This window comes from Monodelphis domestica, chromosome 1, assembly GCF_027887165.1.
Source record: "Monodelphis domestica isolate mMonDom1 chromosome 1, mMonDom1.pri, whole genome shotgun sequence".
Lineage (NCBI taxonomy): Eukaryota > Metazoa > Chordata > Mammalia > Didelphimorphia > Didelphidae > Monodelphis > Monodelphis domestica.
The window spans coordinates 206594365-206615181 of NC_077227.1; the positions used below are offsets into that span (position 1 = coordinate 206594365).

General features: G+C 40.4%; 3 protein-coding genes across 8 annotated transcripts in view; 2 read left to right on the plus strand and 1 right to left on the minus strand.

Annotated features, from left to right (window-relative positions):
• TMEM62 (transmembrane protein 62) overlaps positions 1-2354 on the plus strand; it is a 67946-nt gene extending 65592 nt beyond the window's left edge. For all 3 annotated transcript variants that reach the window (XM_001364345.4, XM_007472432.3, XM_056810344.1), the window contains one exon: positions 1519-2354. In XM_001364345.4, the coding sequence (XP_001364382.1) occupies positions 1519-1851 (333 nt within the window). In that variant the 3' untranslated portion in view covers positions 1852-2354. The remainder of the gene's footprint in view (positions 1-1518) is intronic.
• Positions 2355-2465: 111 nt separating this feature from the next.
• Positions 2466-11908, plus strand: CCNDBP1 (cyclin D1 binding protein 1). Of its 4 annotated transcripts, none has more exons than XM_007472434.3 (12): positions 2466-2701; positions 2810-2869; positions 3265-3344; positions 3972-4053; positions 4346-4442; positions 4616-4689; positions 7443-7519; positions 8595-8848; positions 9920-10024; positions 10114-10174; positions 11228-11274; positions 11503-11908. In XM_007472434.3, the coding sequence occupies exons 1-12, from the start codon at positions 2596-2598 to the stop codon at positions 11609-11611; spliced, it is 1152 nt and encodes a 383-aa protein (XP_007472496.1). In that variant the 5' UTR covers positions 2466-2595; the 3' UTR covers positions 11612-11908. The 4 variants fall into 4 exon arrangements, with proteins under 4 accessions (XP_007472496.1, XP_001364539.2, XP_056666323.1 ...); XM_056810345.1 differs by having other exon boundaries at positions 2541-2701; positions 3270-3344; XM_001364502.5 differs by lacking the exon at positions 9920-10024 and having other exon boundaries at positions 2474-2701.
• Positions 11909-12215: 307 nt separating this feature from the next.
• The window catches only part of EPB42 (erythrocyte membrane protein band 4.2), a 28472-nt gene continuing 19870 nt past the window's right edge, over positions 12216-20817 (minus strand). Inside the window, exons 8-13 of the mRNA XM_001364569.3 lie at positions 19986-20095; positions 19316-19558; positions 18482-18778; positions 18012-18172; positions 16831-16964; positions 12216-15168 (exon numbers count right to left, since the gene is read on the minus strand). Coding sequence (XP_001364606.1) covers positions 15006-15168; positions 16831-16964; positions 18012-18172; positions 18482-18778; positions 19316-19558; positions 19986-20095 — 1108 coding nt within the window. The 3' untranslated portion in view covers positions 12216-15005. The remainder of the gene's footprint in view (positions 15169-16830; positions 16965-18011; positions 18173-18481; positions 18779-19315; positions 19559-19985; positions 20096-20817) is intronic.

The following is a 20817-nucleotide window of genomic DNA, read 5'->3' on the forward strand; positions in this document are numbered from 1 at the left end:
CAAAAAAAAAATCTAGAAAGCTGAGAACTCTTTTCCTATTCTTCCTTTCTAAACTTCCTTTTTTTCTTGCCTAAACTCATCCACCACACATGAGTGAAAGAGAGAATAAAAATAGTTGGATGTACAACTGTTACCCTAAATGTGACTTGGGGTACTGAGAGACTGAAAAGAAATATGACAAAATCACATATTTAAGTCACAACTGCTGTCTAAAGATAGATGTGTAGATATGCGAACTATATAAAGAAATTAACTTATATTTGTACTTGTTAAAGAATTATTTCATTAAATGACACCATCAAAATGAGTTTAGAGGTTCTCAGCCTTGGAGTCATCCTTGACCTTTCTTTCTCTGCTCATATATACAATCAGTTGCTAAATCTTACTGAATGCATCTACTTCTTTCTATCATACAGTCTCTATCTACCCTCATTACCTTTTGGACTAGTGAAAGCAGTAGTCTCTTTATCTTCCTGTCCCACCCTGACCTCTTCCTTCTGTAACCCAATCTCTACACCTCTTAAGTTTTAATTTGTATTACTCACCATAATCATTTCCTGTTGCCAGTCAAACTGGCCTTTTAGCTTTCTTTTGTGTATAACATTCTATCTTATACTTTGTATAACTTGATAATAGCTAACATTTTTATTATACATTGCATCTATGATTTTATTTGGCCTTCATAATAACCCTGGGGTTGGGGGAGGGGCAGGGGAGTACTGTTACTATCCCCATTTTACAAATGAGAAAACTGGAGGTGAGAGATTAAGTGGTTTGCTCAGGGCCCAAGCTGGTAAACATCAGAGGTAGGATTTAAATCTAGGCCTTCCTTACTCTGGGTAACACTATTGGGGGCCATATGGCCTCCCTCTTCACTTCTACCTTGTACAATTCCTTGCCAGCCTTCAAAGTACTTCTCATTAGCTCCCTCCAAACAAGGTCTCCTCCTCAGTTGAATGCAAACTCCATGAGAGCAGGAATTTTGTCTTTGTATTCAGTGCCTAACCTGGGACAGGGCCTTCCTTGCACATAGCAGGCACTTAAGTTCTCTCCATTCTAATATATATTCCTCACTGCTTGTTAGAATAAATATTGTTGGATGAATGGAAATCATGTTTGTTTGGTTGCCTTGGTGTGATTTCAGATGATTCACAAAATATATGGTGATGAAAATAAAACTTTTTGTTTGAAAGAATTTTCTAGTTTACAAAGCACTCTCCTAGATTTTCTTATAAATCAGCAACCATGAGAAGTAAGCAGAATTAGGAATATTCCCTTTTTGCTGTTGAAGAAACTCAGACTCAGTGAACGATAGTGGTTTGCACAAGGTATATGGCTAGTTATTGGCAGAACAAGGACAGAAGCCAGGGAAAGGTGAGAGCATTCCATTCTCAAAGAAAATTCTTGTAGATAGGTGTTACATATAGAGTTGGCATTGGGGTAGACATGTATGGGCTAGATTCCACCCTTATCAGCAATTAGCCACGTGCTGATTAATTCTTCTGTTTCCTTTTCTAGATGCTGCTTTTTAATTTACCCCTTTTGGCCTATTTGTGTTGGACTTTGTTGCTGCGGTGCCAAGGTTACGTCTTTTCCTCTCATCTCCACGGAAGATGCTGCAAGTTTCTACCTGTCCATATCCTCATGCTGCTGTTGTATTTATGTCAACTTTTTAACTGTGCTTTGCTAAAGTGGACCAATGGTACTGTGGCCCTTCTCTTCTCTCCCATGTATGCCTGGTTTGCTCTTTTAGCCCCGATTATTGTTCATTGGGCCTGGATCCTGAGCCCCAGTGATATCAGAGGTTTCATAATGGAACTCAGAAACTATCAGAGTAGCTTGAGGCAATGAACATCTTGCTGTGGGGCAGAGCTTGAACCCGCAGATGCCTGGAGGCCCAGATGGCCTCCAGGGAGGCCAGTCCAGTGGCTATGCGCCCAGAAGCAGGTGAGAAGGCTATCTGGCCCTGCTGCTTAAGGAGAGACTTGACTGCTGCTGGTGGGCCACATGCTGATTCTCTTCGAATGAACCTCCAAAACCGGCCCTTAATTAATGCTGTGATTGCTGCTTTTTGCTGTTTTTTCCCCATGGAAGCCAAAGGATGAACTGAACTTTATGGAATGAAAATCCCGCCGTATTAGGGCACCCTCGGATTGGAGGCCCACAGGAAATGTGGCATTGGACCCTGAGGCGCCCCAAACTAGCAACGAGTCAACCCTGTCGGTCCTGCCCGCCCGCCCTGGGACCCGCCACACTTGGGTTGTAGATGGTTTAATTGAATTTCAGGTTTTCTAGCGTCTCTGCCTCCAGCGATGGAATTGTTTCACTCTAATCAAATAAATGGATAAATAGTTCCGCGGGCTTGCTCAGTGTCTCCGTCGTGGGGGCGGGAGGGAAGGGCGGAGGCTAAGGGGAGATACGCCCCGCAGTCTGATCACGAGGATCCGCCCTCCACTCGCTGCTAAGCCAGCTCATCAGTCTGTTGCCGGAAGCAGGCGGCGGAGATCCGCCGGAAGTTGAGGTTCAGAGCTTAGCTTCCGGAAGTTGAAGATATTCTCCCGGAGCGCCGTCTGAGAGGCGGCTGGTCCTTGGGACATGGACGCGGTGGATCGTGGTGCTGCGGGACCGAGCCCGGTGGAGCCCGTGGCACAGCTGCGTAGGCTCATCGGGGCACTGCGCGCCTTACTGCCGCGGGTGCGGGGTGAGAACCTGGGCCTGGGCCAGGGCCGGGGCTGCGGCGGGAGGGAACCGGGGCCGTGAGTCGCTTCCTTTCCTTCCTCTCTTACGGCCCGGCCTGTCCTCCCCGCAGATGGCGAGGCTCGGGAAACCACAGAGGCATTCGATGCGCACAGATTTTGGGACAAGCTCGGTGAGTGAGTCTCACCCCTCCCCCCTGTCTTTGAGTGGACCCGCTTCCCCTCTTAACACCAGGCTACCTCGTAGAAGCCGGAAGACCCCCTCGCTGGTCCCCGCTCCCCCCTCGGTGAGACTGACACCCTGACAGACGGGGAAACTGAGCCAGCTTCCCTCTCTCAGGTGCCATGAGGAGGGACCTTAGCTGTCCTGCGGCGGACCGTCTGCTTTGGTAGGGGCATTTGAAGGAATGAGAAATGTGCATAGACTAACAGTAGGATAGGGTGCTTTGGGGATTATCGACTGGCCACAGCCCCAACATCTGCATCCTTATCTGCAACAGCTGCTGTTTTATCCGAACTACCCCCTTTACCCCCACCTCCCACCCCATCGACTCTTTCCTTTCCCTAGGGCAGAGGGCCCTGGCAGTGTCTCAAGAAGCAACGAAGCTGAGCCTGGCCTTCGCGAGACCTCCCCTGCCTTCCTCAGAGGTGGGTTTGTTTTGTCTTGGATTGTACTGGTGCTGTCCACTTAGTCTCTGCTTTCTCATATATCCTCATTTGCATTGCATTATTTTCAGTTTCTTTCCCCAAAACCCCAAACAGCAGAGCCTTGAGGTTTTCTTCCTTTCATTTCTGAGTTATAAGTATGTGTATGTATATGTATACGTATATATAGGTATATGTATATATATATATATAACACTTTCTCTTCCATACAATAAATATTTTGTTGACTGAGGGGTTTTTAGGTGTCTAATAACCAAACTCTGAATAGTATATGATAGATGATCAATAAATGCTTGATAGGGGGAAGCTGGGTGGCTTAGTGGATTGAGAGCCAGGCCAAGAGATGGAGGTCCTAGTTTCAAAACTGGCCTCAGACACTTCCTAGCTGTGTGAACCTGGTCAAGTCATTTAACTCCCATTCTTAGCCCTTATCCCTCTTCTGCCTTGGAACCAATACACAGTATTGATTCCAAGATGGAAGGCAAAGTTCTTAAAATAAATACTTGATAGAAGTTGATGCATGAACCTCAGCTCTTATAGGGCAGTTGCTCTTCATTAGATCATTCTGATATCTTTTTTCATTTTGGAATGGACTTATGTTTTTTGTAGGACTGCAGGAAACTCTGTGAAAGTATCCAGAATGCTGTCTTGGCAGAGGTTTCTGCATACTATTGGCTTCCTAAAGACCAAGGTAACCTGCTTTGCACACTCAAATACTCAAATTATAATTTTTGAATGAGAGAGGAATTGCTCTAGCAAGATTCTTATGCCATATCTCCTTTGGCAGAATACTACCACCTCTCTAGTCACAGAAAAATACCAAATTAATGGAGATAGGTGAGCAGTAGAAAGAACAAGGCAGGACATGTGTGAAGCATAGGTACTCCCTAGTATTCTGCAGTGTGTAGACTCAGGTAGGTAGAGGAAAATGGTTTCTCCCTGAAAGACCTCTTAAGATGTTTAATGCTTGGCTTTGGTTGCAGGAATCACATTACGAAAAATGGTTCGAGATACTATTGTGGACGTAGTGGAAGGAATGGCTCAGCTTGCAGAGGTGATTGTTAGAGCTCGACCTCAATGGTAATGAACTGGTTCTGGTTGTCACTTGGTGGGACTCATAATGACTTGTGGAGGAGGGAAAACCCCGCGTGAGTCTGGTTCATTTTGGGCATCATATTGGGACAGGTAGGAAGGATGGTTTTTAAAAGATAAAGACTTGAGTTGTTGATATTCTCATTATTTTTGCTCTTTAGCATATCACATGAGTATCTCATATCAACTGGCAGTATCTGGGAAACTTGTGACCAGGTGTCTCACCTACCAAAAGGTAAGTGAGGTAGTGGGTGCTATGGTGTTGATTGTATTCATCTATATGAGAGGGAATTGGTATTTTCCACATATCACTTCCATAATGTAGCATTTGTGATATAACTTAGATTTGACAAGTAACATGTTTATTAAAGAATTAACCAACACTGCTAAAAGTTAGAAAAAGGAAATTTGGTTTAACTGTCTTCTCAGTTATTATTTCCTTTCTCATTGCCCTAGAGAACCTTCTCGCTCCTATTCAAATTCCATTAGGGAATTAAATATTTGTTGAGTATTTGGGGTATAACACTGCTGAAAGAGAGTCATTAGATAAAACCAGGTGTTTCTGATAAGATCTCTGAGCTAAAATAGGTCATTTCCAAATGGGCAGTGATTTAATTGTTTCATTTCTTCTTGGGATGAATAAGGGCTTACTATATTTTGATATCAAAAAAGATATATATATATATCAGTAGAAAGAGTATTACATTCAAATTTTAAAATCTTTTATCTTACTTTTATTATCATATCAATGACCCATCATTATGGGTCATTGTTGTAAGAGCACACTCATACATAACTAAAAACCCCAAATAAAACCATAATACACTGATATGGGAGGCAACTCCAACAGTTCCCTCTCTGGAGGTGAATAGCATTTCCTGTCATAAGTCTTTCAGGATTGTACCAGATCATTGCGCTGCTGAGAGTTTTCACAGTTGATCATTGTATGGTATTACTGTTATTGTATATAGTGTTCTCCCCCCCCCCCCCCATTTCTGCTTATTTTGTTCTGTATCAGTTTCTGCAGATATTTCCAGCTTTTTCTGAATCTTGTCATTAAAAATTTTTTTTTTTTTAAGGCCCATACCTTCCATCTTAGAATCAATCCTGTATATTGGAAGATCGGTAAGGGCTAGGCAGTGGGGATTAAGTGACTTGCCCAGGGTTTCATAGCTGGGAAGTATCTGAGGTCAAATGTGAACTCTTGACCTCTTGTCTCTAGGCCTGGCTTTTGCTTATCATTTCTTATAGCTCATTAGTATTCCATCACCAGTATGTACCATAGTTGGTTTAACCATTCCTCATTTGATGGACATCTCCTCAATTTCCAATCCTTCACCACCACAAAAAAAAGTTGCTATAAATATTTTTGTACAAGTAGGTTCTTTTCCCCTTTTTTATGATCTCTTTGGGCTACAGACCCAGTAGTGGTATTACAAGATCAAAAGGTGTGCTCAATTTTATTGCCCTTTGAGTGTAGTTCCAAATTGCTCTCCAGAATGGTTGGATTGGTTCACAACTCCTCCAACAATGCATCAGTGTCCCAATTTTCCCACATCCAAATTTTAAAATCTTTTGTTAAATGCCTACTATGTAGGTCTACTTGGTGCAGGAGGTGGGGATGAGGATATAAAGATGCAGCTAGATGGCTCAGTGAATAAAGAGCCAGGCCTGAAGATGAGAGGTTTCTTGGGCTCAAATCTAGATTCAGATACTTTAATTCTAAGATAGAAGGTAAGACATACCTATGACATCCATACATATATAACTGAGTAATATGATAAATACATGAAAGGTACAAAAAAGTGAAGGGGGCTGGGAGATTGGGGGAAACTTCCCAGAGAAGGAGGCATTTGAGTTGGGCTTTAAATAATGGACAGTATACAAAAATATGTATTGCATGAAAACATCAGTATAAACATATATCAGATTATTTATGGCCTCAGGGTGATGGGGAAAGGAGGGAGAAAGAAAATCTGAATCTTAAAATGCCAGAAAACAATTGTCAGAATTTGTTTCTACATGTAATTGAAAAATAAATTTTTTAAAAAGAATGGACAGGAAATTATAGGCAAAGGAAGGAAGGGAAGGTATTCCCCACTTCGTCAGCCTCGAATAATAGGAGAAAAAGAGGAGAAGCATGAGGGTGAAAGAGGGACAGATAGCAAGGAATTCATTTTGGCTGAGTTGAGAGTATGTGCAGAGGGATATTATGAAAGACAGGAAAAGGAAGGACATGGCCAAATGGTATAAGTCCTTAAATGCCAGGTCAAAGAATTTGACATTTATTCAGTATGCATTAGTGAGCCACTGAAGATTTTCAATCAGAAAATGACTTGGCCAGATTGAGGCATAAGAAAGATATTAGCAACAGTATGAAAGATGAAAAGAACATGCTGATGGGACGATCTGTTAATTAGTTTATTTCAGTAATCTGGGCAGATAGTACTGAGGGCCAGTACTAGAATGATTAGCTAGTTGGCTCACTGGATAGAGCTCTGGGCCTGAATCAAGAAGTTCAAATCCAGCTTTACATATTTACTAGCTGTGTGAACCTGGGCAAGTCGCTTAAAATTCCATTTGCCTTAATCCATTGGAGAAGGAAATGGCAAGCCATTGCATTATCTTTGCTAAGAAAACCCCATATAGGGTTACAAAAAGTCAGACAAATAAATGACTGAACAAGTAGAGTGTTTAAGGTAGGAATAGAGATTAGGAGAAAGATGTGATATATATTACTAAGGCAGAATCCATTTTACTTGGTACCTGATAAGAAGTCAGAGAGGAATAAGAGTCAAAGATGGCACCAGGTTTTCAAACAAAGGACCTGGGTGAATGATGGTGTCATTGATAGAAATAATTACTGAAACATTAATTCTCCTTAATGCTGCTATAGATGGAGACATTATCTTTGGTTCTTCTTAATAAGATAATAGGGAATTTGTTGAGTTGTTTCTCTAATTCAGGTTTCTCTCATTCTGCTTCTAGATAACAAAGCAGCAGCCCTTTTGATGCTGGCTTCATATCTGAGAGTAGTGAAGGATGCACTTGAGGAAATGGAGCAGGTAAGGACAGTCTGCAATCATTCTAAGTCCTTAGAACACAACTTCATAGTTAATAGATGCATGGCAATTCTAAAGTGAGACTGTTCCCTAAAAACTTATTGAATTTATCTTAATCTCATTTGTAATCTTGGTCTGTGTTATCCTGTGTTCCACTATTTGCTTAATTTGTGACCTAATTCCCTTATCACTAATTATTAATAATAACAGGCTTATATTTGTATAGTACTTGATATTATCTCATTTGATCCTCACAATAGCTTTTTAAACAATTTTTATTTATTTTAAAAATCCTTACCTTCCATCTTAGAATCAATGTAATGTATTGGTTCTTAGGCAGAAGAGTGGTAAGAGCTAGGCAGTGGGAGTTAAATGACTTGCCCGGGGCCAGATGTGAATCCAGGACCTCCCATCTCTAGTCTTGATTCTTAATACACCAAGCCACCTTGAACCTTCCCCCTCTCTATACATACACACATACCACACACACTAGCTTTTTAAAAGATAAATAGTATAACTGTGGAGGTACCTGAGTGGCTCAGTGGATAAAGAACTGGACCTGGAGTCAGGAAACCTAAGTTCAAATGTAGGCTGCACAGTCAGTAACTGTGTGACTTGGGCAAGCCACTTAACCTCTGTTTGCCTTAATCTACTGGAGAAAGAAATTGAAAAGCACTTGAGTGCCAAGAAAACTCTAGATGGATCATGAAGAGTTGATCACTAATGATCAACAACATTTATATCTATACCCACTTTACAGATAAAGAAATCGAGTCTTAGAAAGATTAAATGATTCATCTTAGTGAATGGAAAAGCCAGGATTTAGAGCTAGTACTTTTTCCACTCTACCATTTACTATGTGAGAGTAATAGTAGAATAATTGCTTACTTTGCTAAGATATTAAACATTTAAGCAATCCGTGATTTTGGAGATTCATTTTTTTGGTGGTTGTTTTTTGTTTCAATAATGACTGGGCCCAATAATGAGGGCAGATCTGAACTAAAGAGAATCAGATACCTCCTTTTCTGAAAGTTTAATATGATGATCAGGTGTCCATATTTCAAGTATTGTCTTCCAGGCACAGGGAGACAGTGGAGACCCTTATAGTGACATCTTGGAAGATGATGAATTGGGATCTCGGGGTAATCGGGACACATATTGGTCAGAAGAGGACCAGCAGCTCTTAGCCCCATGTGTGGGACTGATGAAGGCCTCAAAAGCTTGCCTCAAGAAGGTCAGGTCATCAGTGGAAACCCACGGAAAGACAGTTGTTGCAGATCAGATCGCTCAACTAGATGACATTGTAGACATTTCCAATGAGATTAGCCCTAGGTAAGTCTATAGCTTGAGATAATCAATCTTTTCAGCTTATGCTATTTCCATTCCCTAGAATACTCTACCCCTCAGTTCTGCCGCCTTGGCCAACTCAGATGTCTACCTTTCCAAGAAACTTTGGGTCTCTTCTCTCCCTTTCCAAAACCATATCTTTTCCTTCCTCTGAACTCCCTTAGTATATCATTTCCCAGAACTAAATTGAGGAAATTTGGCATTCTATTGTAATGTGAATCAGTATGCCTTGAGGAAATCTTAGTAATTTTTCCTCAAAAAACAGTAAATATCAAATCTTATATATGTCAGAAAAACTTATCATATGTGACAGTGTTTCAGTTAGCTAAATTTCCCTCTCTTTTGTTTTGATTTCCTCCAACCCCCTTTTTGTTATTCTGTTCTCCCTAAGCCATCGTTTATAAGTTCATTGCAATCTCTACAATGGTTTTTTTCTTGATCATTTCACATTTCTTTATCACCTCATGGTAACTAAGGAGAGCCTTTTGTAGCCACACTCATTTGAGAAATGTTGCTGTAGCATTAAGTTTAAATATCCTCTTCCTTTTTCACATTCTAGATTATATAACAGTCATTTCATGTGTGTCCTCATCTCCCCAATAGGCAGTGTGGCTTCATGGATAGAATATTGGCCTTGGAGTCATGGAGAACTGAATCCATATCTCATCTCTGACATATATTAGTTTTTGGCCCTCTGCAAGACACTTAACATCGGTGTGTTTTGGGCAGCTCCTCATCTGCCCCCAAAAGTTACAAATGATTGGTCTTCACCTGTAGAGTCATTATGGCTCACTCAATTTCCAGAATTAACTACTTGCTGTCCTTATCCTCTCAGTTTTCTCACATTTCCCTACCTGTCTATAATAGATATTTGTTGAATAAATGAATATAATTTGATTTGTGACAACATTTTCACCTTGACCTCTGCTTGGGATATCATCCTCCCATTTTGTACTGGAGTAAACACTTTCAGTCTACAATGCAAAAGTAGTTTTTATGGCTCCATAAATAGAGTGCTGGCACATACTATTTGTATAATCTATGTGTTGGGTTTAGTTGTATCTTACTGGAAACTATGTCAGGATTCTCATGTCTGGAGGGAATAGAGGCAGGAGATGAAAGGAAGAGACCTGAATATCTAAGCCCGATTTGTTATTTACTGTGAGTATTTGTTCACCAGTTTCGCCTTGAGCCCTGTTCCCATGTCTTCCATTTTCCTGTTAGTGACTCCTCTTCCTTTCTGCTTCTAGTGTGGATGAATTGGCTCTGAGCATGTATCCACCCTTGAATCGGATGGCTGTGCGACTCAATGTAAGTATTTCTGCTGGAGGAGCAGCCAGAGACTCAGCTGATATGCATTTAGTCCTCTGCAGGGTTTTCTCAAAGGGGCAATGCATTTGTTCATGACTCTAGCAGATATCAGTAGCTCCTTCCCCAAAAAATATGTAACAAGTTAAATGGAAATTTTATTTTTCATAAACCCATTTATTGATGGGGGGAGGGAGGAGTAACCAGATTACTTAACAGAAGGTCCCAGTTCCTTACAGTCTTTTTCTTGTTCTTTGTATGGTAAAATATTTGTGCTTGTAAATGTTTGTTAAGTTCACAATAAAAAAAGAAAATTATAAAAATAATTTTCCAAAACAAAGCCAGAGATAACAAATTCTTCATTGTAAAAAATCATGGCTTTTCCCAAGTCTTTTTTGCACATATGGCAAGTGGCTAGCTAGGAGAAGGGAAAGTGTCTGAATTCCATGCTGCTTCAGGAACATTCCTAACCATCAGCTGTTTTGGCATTTATTCATAAAATTTTTACTTAGACAGAAATAAGTATTTCAAAGAGTAACAATTCTGATAAATGGTTTGACTAGTTAAGTTGTGACTTTTAAAAGCTGTTCTTTGTATTACTAGATTTGTAAAGAAGAAATGAGTTTCCTTATTCCCTGCTAATTTCACTATTAGAAAAGTGAAATTACCACCTACCTTAAGTTTGCAAAATTATTTTATAAATGCTGAATTATTTTAAATTTTTATTAAAATTTTAAACATTTTATTTTAAGCATCTTTGTACCTTCTCAATATTTTTCTAAATCTTTGGTAACTTAAAAATGTATAGAATTTGCTTTTTACTGATACTGTATATATTTATTTCATGTTATGCTATTGGTGCATGTAAAAATGTTGTGCATTGATGGAAAAATTAGAGGGAATACCAGTCACCTCTCTTAACTGTACATGTATTCCATGCTGTCCAGAATGAGGAATTTGAGGTTAGGTGAGGCTAATCCTTGTCACTGATATCTCTGCCTTTAGTCGGCTTCCCTTTTCTGCTAATAGAATGAATTATTTGCTTTTAATTTACAGGCTGCAAAACTTGCATCTGTATTGAAGAAGGTTCTTGAAATCACAAAGTAAGTATGAAGCTTAGTATTTAGAGCCATCTTCTTTCAGCCACTGTGTATGAGTAGATAATGATAGACTTAGGCTACAGGTAGAAACTACCATATTATTGCCTGTTTAGTGCTCAGCTTCCCCAGGATCAAACAGTGTTCTAGTAAAGGTTATTTGAGGTTAGGCTGTCTCTTGAAATGATTATGATTTAATTCTCCCCCATCCCTGCAATCCCCTTTACTTTCCAGGGCAAGTCATGTTTGTCCCCATGAAGAAGAAAACTGGATCCAATTTCTCTCAAGTGCCATTGATCACAACATGAACAAAATCAAGAACCTTACCCAGGGTGAACTTTGAGCCTTCTTCCTCTTCCCCTCATGGTGCCACAACTAGGCTCTGATGTCAGCTGTTATAATGGAGTCAGCAAGCTTCCTGGTCAAGATTGCTGTAGACTGCACTTAAAAAGGAAGGCTTTGTCCAAAAAAGTCCATAGAGTAACCAAGACTGTGAAATGTGTACAAACCATGTGAGCATGATGCTTTTCATGGGCAAAAATGAAAGAGGATTTTATGACCTCTTATTTATGCTACTTGAATTCCTGGAGAGCTTAGTCCTGTATTTTCTTTATTTACAATAAATTGTCTCTCCCCCCCACCTCCCCCAGAGATGACAGTGGTCTGTGATGGCAATTCTCCTATGAGCCTGTCAGTCAACATGTTTTTGAAGACACAGAACAAAAAGATGAAAGGCTCCTTCCAAGAAGTTTTTACATTTGTCCTCTTGTCACTTAAAATCAGGGCGTGTGCCCTAATTCACATCTTTACCCGAATCATCTTGATCTCAGTTCCTTTGTTTGTTTTATCAGTAAAAGCAGAGCCACTATTTACTGTAATCAGGATTACAAAAGGTCTAGGATTTCTTGTGTTTATATATATTTCATTTATTCAGATGATGACCCTTCTGTACCTCTCCCAATCCCTCAAACCCTTCAAAAAGAGACCAAAAAAACCAATACACCCAGTAACCATTTTTCTTTTTTTTTTTTGAATCTGATTTAGAATCCATACTTTGTATCTTAAGGCAGAAGAGCAATAAGGGCTGGGCAAGGGGGTTTAAAGGACTTACCCATGGTCAGAAGAAGTATCTGAGGTCAAATCTGAACCCAGGACCTCCTGTCTCTAGGCCTGGCTCAATCCACTGAGCCACCCAGCTGTCCCCGATAACCAGTTTTCTAGATGAGCTTTTCTAAATTTATCGTGTCCAGTCTTTTGGTGAGAGCCCCAGAGTCATTTCCTGAGCCAAGAGTTGAATCCTTTCTTGCTCAGTGTTAGAGCCTGTACTCCCTTTGCCATACATAGCACTCCAGAAGAATGTAAACTGAATGTCAGGAAGCCAAATGCTTTGGAATGCACTTGAGGGGCTTACCAGCCTCTCTGTAAATATGAATCTTCACATACTGAATTTTCTTAAATTGGGGTAAACATGGGGTGATATTTCTGTAGCATTTTTCATGGGTTAGAAAGGCTTTCCTTGGCCCCGTGCTTGGTCAGTTTTCATCCAACAAACCAATCTGATTTTAATTTAACAGATTTGGGGAAATGGTTAAATGTGAAACGTTGGCAAGTGTGTGCTATATGTGGGGTGTCCTGAAAGTCTTAGTGTGTTTTTAAGCTCTTAAAGTCCTGCCTTTATTTACAATTTCTCATTTATTAAGCTCCTGCTGTGGGCCACGCACATAGAACAAAAAGATGAAGCAATCTTTCCAAGGAGTTTATATTTGTCCTCTCTACATGTTCCCTTACATCTTTACCCAAATCACTGGTGTTTTGTTGCATTGAACTTGGGTCCTTTATTTTGTGTTTTTTAATCAGTAAAAGCTGAGCCACTCTTTACTGTAGCCAGGACCACAAAAGGTCTAGAATTTCCTGTGTGTATGCTTCAATTGCTAATGCAGATGACAATGCTTCTGTGCTTTTTTATATAGAGCTAGATACTCCCTGTACTTCATCCATTGTCATCCGTTCCTCCCCCAATCTGTACTCTCACTTTCCAAAAAGAAAAAAAAAAGACCCAATAACCAGTTTTCTGGAGATGAGCTTTTCCAAACTTAGCTTGTCTGGGCTTTGGATGAGAAACCCAGTCATTTCCTGAGCTAAGAGTTGAAGCCCTTTCTGTTTTTCCATCTCAGAATCAATAACTAAGTATCATTTCTGAGTTGGATGCGCAGTAAAGTTTAGGCAAGTGAGGTTAAATGACTTGCCCAGGAAGTCCCTGAGGTCAAAATTGAGCCCAACACCTATCCTTAGACCTTACTCTCTGGCCACTGAGCCATCTACCTGCCCCACATTTTATTTTTAGAACTTCACAAGGTTATTTAGTATTCTCCAGAAGTTTAGGTAATGGTAAAGTTGTTCAGAAAGGAAATAATGATTCAGTGTCTGAATGCCAAACTAAGGTGAGGAACTGTTTCTAATTACTCCAGGCCCCTTATGACCTCGTATAGGTCATCTCCTACATATTTGGTTATTTCTACATTTCTTAGTTCTACACACCAGACTTCCAACTATGAGAGCCAAACTGACTTTGGGGAATCAACCTCTCCGAGTCCATTTCCCCATCTGTAAAATGAGGATGATAAGAGCATGGATGAAACACTAAAAATGTAAATTGTGGTCTTACATTATGTACAACTTATATGCATGAGAAGAGTTGATTTGAGTCATTTGTGGTAATAATTAGGGGTAATATTAATAAGATGGTTAAATTATCACCAAATCTAAGTTGGGGATAGTAATTTAAAATATACCCGATGATGTATTTGTTTTCCTGAATGTGCAAAATGGACAGATTTGAGTCTCTCCCATCCTCTAGTCTCTCTCCTCCCAGGGTTTTTGCAAGAATCAAATGAGATATAATATTAGTGATGGGTACTTAGCATAGGGCCTGAAACCAGGTGCTACTTTTGTTTTTCTTCAGTTGTTTCTGTCAGATCTAAATCTTCATGACCCCATTTGAGGTTTTCTTGGCAAAGATGCTAGAGAGATTTACCATTTTCTTCTCTAGTTCATTTTACAGTTGAGGAAACTGAGGCAAATAGGATGAAATGGCTTTTCCAAAGTCACCCAGTGAGTATCTGAGGCCAGATGGCAACTCAGGAGGATGAGTCTTTGGGCCCAGCACTCTATCCATTGGGCCACTTACTTGCCGCATGTAAATTATCTCATTATTTTATTATTTGTTCTGAAAACTAAAATGCCATGCAAAAAAAAAAATGTTTTTTAAGTGGTATCATTTACACGTAAAATTCAGTGGATGCTCAGCTATGGGTGGGGGGTGGGAGGGGAGAGAGAACATGAATCATGAAAGCACAGAAAAAAAATATTCTAAATTAATTAAAGTTATAAAAATAAAAGGGGAGAGGGGGCTAAATAAAAAAGTGGTATCATTATATAAGAAGATACCTTATTTCCAAGGCTGCCGTAGTCCATGGAGGCAGAAGTGCTGTACATACTCCTTTTGGGTCTAGTTCTGTTTTAACTAGAGGCTTCGGAGTGATTTGAGCTGAGAGCAACACCTTCCTTTCCACCTTGAAATGACACCCACACATTAGAGAATGGGATACATTACATTTTAATCTAAGCAATGTGCCTCCCCACCCCCAGTGTTTGTCTCTAGCTCTCCCTTCTGGGCCTGATGTCCCTTGGAGACCCTTCTGGGCAGAGCTAGAGGTGGGCAGACACATTGTGCAAATTCAAACTAGAGATTCAGGCATCACGACGTGAATACTCTTGTAACCCATTAGGTTCTGGAACATGCTGCAATCCACTTCCACGATGAATCTTTGGAGCCCCACGTGGGTTGGAGTGAACTGGATCTGGTGGTAGAGAAAATTTCCCGGCCAGACAGAACCTAATCTGAATTTATAAGAGCAATGACAAAAAATAAACACAAAGGAAGTCCATAATTCTTAGTCCTATTTTTTCTTAGTCAACTCAGTGGAGCTGTGGAGAGACTCAGAGTTAGGAAGATCTGAGTTCAAGTACAGCCTCAGATATTTACTCTATAAGCAAATCAACTTCTCTATCTGCTTCTTTCCTAACTGTAAAATAAGGCCAATAACAGCATCTGCCTCTCACGGTTGCTATGAACAAATGAAATACTATCCCAGCTGTGTGACCCTGGGCAAGTCACTTAACCCCCATTGCCTAGCCCTTACCGCTCTTCTGCCTTGGAACCAATACCCAGTATTGATTCTAAGAAGGAAGGTAAAGGTTTCAAAAAAGTCTACAGTGTGATATTCACTCACTAAAGTCCAACTTCAGTTCTCAGTAAGCAGTGCTAGCCTGTGACACCCACCACTGGGACCAAGCTGGATGCTGAAGCAGTGGCCCCATCTCTCTGATGGCAGCATCTGGGTGCAATAAAGATTGCCTCGTCTAAGTCCAAAGTCATGAACTTATGACCATGAACATCATGATTACTTTCCAATAAAGAGGATTTGAGTGATTAATACATGTATAACCCAGTGAAATGGCTCGTCAACTCCGGGAGTGGGGAGGGAAGAGGAGAGGGGAGACAAGAATCCTGTCGCCATGGGAAAAAATTTTTTAAATTAATTTACTTTCTAATAAAAGAGCAAACAAAAGACCCAGCATGTAGGTAAAGATCTATGATCTCAGTGACTGAGAAGGTTAAGTAAAATGAGTTAGTTCATCATAACATTGCCTAAGGATGGGTCAACCTGCCTAGAATGGAAATAGAGTAGGTCAAAGCTTCTGGTCCAATGAATGGTATAGTTTTGCACTTCTAACTTGAATGAGATATAGGGAGACCCAGTCTTTAAAAATAAATAAATAGGTCCTAAGTTCAAATTTGGCCTCAGATACTTCCCAACTGTGTGACTCTGGGCAAGTCACTTGACCCCCATTGCCTAGCCCTTAACCACTCTTCTGCCTTGGAGCCAATATACAGTATCGACTCCAAGACGGAAGGTATGGGTTTAAAAAATAAATAAATAAATAATGGGGAAACTAGGTGGCTCAGTGGATTAAGAACCAGACCTAGAGATAGGAAGTCCTGGGTTCAAATAGGGCCTCAGATACTTCCCAGCTGTGTGACCCTGGGTGAGTCACTTAACCCCCTTATTGCCTTGGATTCAATATACAGTATTGGTTCTTAGACAGAAGATGGGATTTTTTAAAGATAAATGAGTAGAGGCAGCAAGGTTGCACAATGTATAGAGCACCAAGTCTGGAACTGGGAGTTCCTGAGTTCAAATCCAGCCTCAGACACTTTCTAGCTAGGTGAACCTGGACAAGTTACTTAACCCTAATTACTTGTTCCTTGCCCTTCTGTTTTACAGTTACAGAGTAAGGGTTTAGAAAAATAAATTAAAATTTTAAAAAATGAAGAAATGAATGAATAACTGAAAGACATTTGGATTATGTTCTCATGAGTTGTCTCCATCCCTAAAGCTTCCATTGATCTTGGAGCCTTGACAGTTTCTAACTAGCTGAGCCAAATTTCTGTTGCATGAGAAAAGGGGAATGATCACCCCTTTTTTAGCAGCCCTTTACCTATAGCTCTTCTCTCTGTAAATGAGTCCTCTTCCAAATACTGTGATCACACAATCTTCCATGGGAGAATCCATCTTATTTTGAACAGTGATGGAAGCCACGACTGGTTTGTACAGTTTTACCATCTCTGGCACCTGTGGGGAGAGATAGAATCCATCATACTCACAAAGGGCAGGCTTGAAATATACTGAGGACATGTTTATTGTGACTATAGGTGAAGAACCAGAAGGAATTAAAAGGACTCCTTCCTCATAGCAACATAATATCCTCATTCTCCACAACTCCTCCTAGCTTCAGCAACCATGGTCACAATCTGAACCCCCATGCCTGCCTGAGCTGAAGTCTAAAGGCTACGAAAGGAGAAAAGAAATCAGCATAGGGCCAGCAACCTGTGAATATAATTTAAGAAAACCTGCATTCATGATGAAACATGCTTCCTTCCTATTCTGCTATCTACCTCCAGATAGAAAACTGATGGACTCAGAGAGTAGATTGAAGCATATTTTCTTCCTTCTTGATTTCCTCCCTCTCTTTTTTTCCCTTCCTTCCTTCCTTCCTTCCTTCCTTCCTTCCTTCCTTCCTTCCTTCCTTCCTTCCTTCCTTCCTTCCTTCCTTCCTTCCTTCCTTCCTTCCTTCCTTCCTTCCTTCCTTCCTTCCTTCCTTCCTTCCTTCCTTCCTTCCTTCCTTCCTCCTTATTTTTCTCCTTCTCTCTCCCTCCTCTTCCCCCTTTTCTCTCTTCTTTTTTTCCTCCCTTCCTTGTTTTCTTCCTTCCTTCATGACTTACAAAGGAATTTATTTTGCATGACTGTACATATTTGTAATGGATTTTGTTTTTTCTGGCTTTCTCAATGGTTGGGGGATGACAAAGAGGGAGGGGAGAATTCAGAACCGAAAATAAAATAAAATAGAATTTTAAAAAAGAGGAAAAAAAGAAAACCTTCACCACTGAAGAAGATGAATGTTTAAGTTTCACATGATTGATAGAGGTCTCTCTGGGAGACAGGATAAATATCTCCTGAATGCACAGGCCTTCCTACTCATTCTGGTAAAGTTGGCACTTGGCTCGCTCTGCAGCTCTGTCCACAGAAATCATTGTTCATTCTGCTTTTTGCTGAAAGGGCCAGATGCCATCTCTTGAATTTGAATGGAGAGAGTGATTCAGGTAAGGAGCAGCCCCTAACCTCAATGATGAGTTGTGGTTTGCAGAAGGCAATGTCCCGTTGTGCAAAGTAGCTAGTCTCAGGATCTGTGTGGGTTGCCACAGCTGTCAATCTCAGGATGCTGTTCTCAGGAGGGCTTTGTACAAAATGAGAAGAGGACAGGCTTGTACTGATGGTTCTGACTGCAATACAAGAGGAGCAGAGACCAAAGGCCGAGAGTGAAAGGTTGGAGAAGGACTCTTTAAAATGAGATACACAATTATAAGATGGTTAAACCACCATTCTAATAATCACAGCGTGACTAGAATTGAATATGGGATCCTTTGGGGGAAATGGAAGACATGTGTAAGTTTCCTCTTTGGAAAAAAAAATCACTTAAACTGATAAAACCAGGGCCTAGAATCTCAACTTCATTGACCTGCCAAATCTTTTTCTGAGGATATTTCTCTCATTGCAAGGGAAAACAGAGGACAACACAGGAATTTTTTTACCCTCATTGTCGTGAAGAGTAAGGAATAACTTCTTTTTGTAGAGCTGTGTAGTGGTGACTCCATTATAGTCCATGGCCTGGATCCCAATCACCAGATCCACAGTCTTCTCCTCATTAGTGTGGTTAAACAATTTCACAGCTAAGTCAACATCTCCATCCAAAGGCATGGAGCTGGATGAATCCAAGAGCATGTGCAGAGGCTCCAATGTTTCTGGACTGATGGAGACCCCATTGACGTTTCCAGGTTTAGCGCTCTCTTCCCAGACTTTCTCTAAGAGCTCTCTTTTTTGTGGAGATCCTAAAGGATGAAAGATATAGAAAATTCACCTCTCAACCTTTGGAGGTTGGATCAGGGGTTCTTAACTGTTTTGTGTGCATGTCATGGCTGTCCTTTGACTGCCTAGTAAAGGCTGTTGACCAGTTCTCAGAATGATGTTTTTAGATGCATAAATAAAGTACACGAGATTACAAAGGAAATAATTGTATTGAAATACAATTGTCAAAATATGTTTCTGATCTAAGTTTATGAATTCCTAGAAATCTGCTCATGGAACTCTTGAAAGTACATGAACCCCAAGTTAATAGCTACTGGATTAGATGATCTGTACTAGTCACTCATTCAGTTTATAACAACCTTTCATCCTATTCCCATTTGGTCAGATTAAATGAGAAGATATATGTAAAATGCCTTGCAAACCTTAAATCACTATGTTGTCATGATCATCATCATGATCATCATTATTATCTACAAAGAAACCCTCTCTCCATTTCCCCTCAAGAACCATATTGGATGTCAGGGGGGTCATGGTCCTGCTTGCCCTGCCAAGCTTTGTACCTTCATGATATTTGTAGTTTTGAGTGATGTCTTCACAACGATTTCCTCCAACCCCCTTGGTGCTGATGTTGTTGCCCACATACTTGGGGCTGGAATCAGCCCGAGTCACCGTCCCATCCTTTGATCTAATCCAGACTGCACAGGAAGCATTGAGTGAGGCAAAAAGAACTGGTGCCACAGGACTCAACCCCAGAGCCCCTTCCTTGATTGCCTTAACTGGAACTAGGTCACAGGAACCCAAGACTGAAAGGGAGAAAGAAGCAGATCAAATTAAAGAAAACTTCTGGTAACTCCTGAATGAGAGGCATTGCCCCAAAGCAAGAGGTCTTCTTGACTTTGCCCACACTCTGTTCTTCTTACTCCTCCTTTCCCTCTTGCCTTATGGAGATTCTGGCCATCATTCTTCTCCCAAAATCATGGAGAAAAATGGGAATAGAGTTTCTGAAATTGGAGGTTTTAGGAAAGTTCTAAGGACATTATAACCCATTGTTGGTGATGAGAAACATCAGCTTTTTACTTTGATCAATAGGTAATAAAACTCACAATATGTTGAAAATATCCTTAAGATGTTGGCATGAGAAAACATGAAGTATAAGAACTTCAGAGTTCATTTCACTATGATTTTCTTCCTCTGACCTTTTTTCAATTTTTAGGGCTTTTCCATCCTTACCATTATGGCCACTTTCTTTCTGAAGGCTTGAGTCCACAATTTGCCATCCTCCATAACCTGAGGACAGATCAGGTCTTGTCATCCAACATTCAGTTAAGACTTGGAAAATACTGTGAGTAGCAAAAACAAAACAAAACAAAACAAAACTGAAGAAGGAAAGGAGCAGGAAAGAAGCTCCAGAAATAGGACCTCAATATTTAAAAGAAGACCTCTGATTTTGTGAGTGAGGGTACTCTCTCCAGCAATGTAAGAGAGTAGCCCTTCTAATTTTTAGGGGCTTCTTCCTTTCTCGTGATCATTCTTACTATATTCTTCTTCTTCTTTTAGTTGCTGTATTCAAAAAGATCCAGCACCTGGTGGCTAGCTTTTAACTTTTTCTCTGAACTTAGGTTGGTCTCTGAATAATAAACATGAGGCTTTTGCAGTTTGATAGGTCCTATCAGACCTTGTGGTCTTTATGTTCAGAACTCAGGATTTCCTTTATACCATAGAGAGGCATCAAAATAGACCTTTATTAAAGAAGGAATAGGATGTAGCAGAATTACTGCATAAATCTAGGGAAGAGACTGGAAAATGATTGTTTCTAGTCACGTTGGTCTTGTCTTTCTTTGTATCCCCAGCACTTAGCACAGTCCTTGGTACATAGGAAATGGTTAATGAATGCTTGTTGACTGGCTGGAAAGGTTTATGGATAGTTGCCTCATTTACCTCTACTCTTTGAGTGTATATCTGTGATGGTGATGGGAGGTGGGACTGATGGCTCTGGATGGTCTGCTTAATTATTTGTACCACTTTGGTTTAATTCATTCCCTATCCAATACCCCACCCTTTC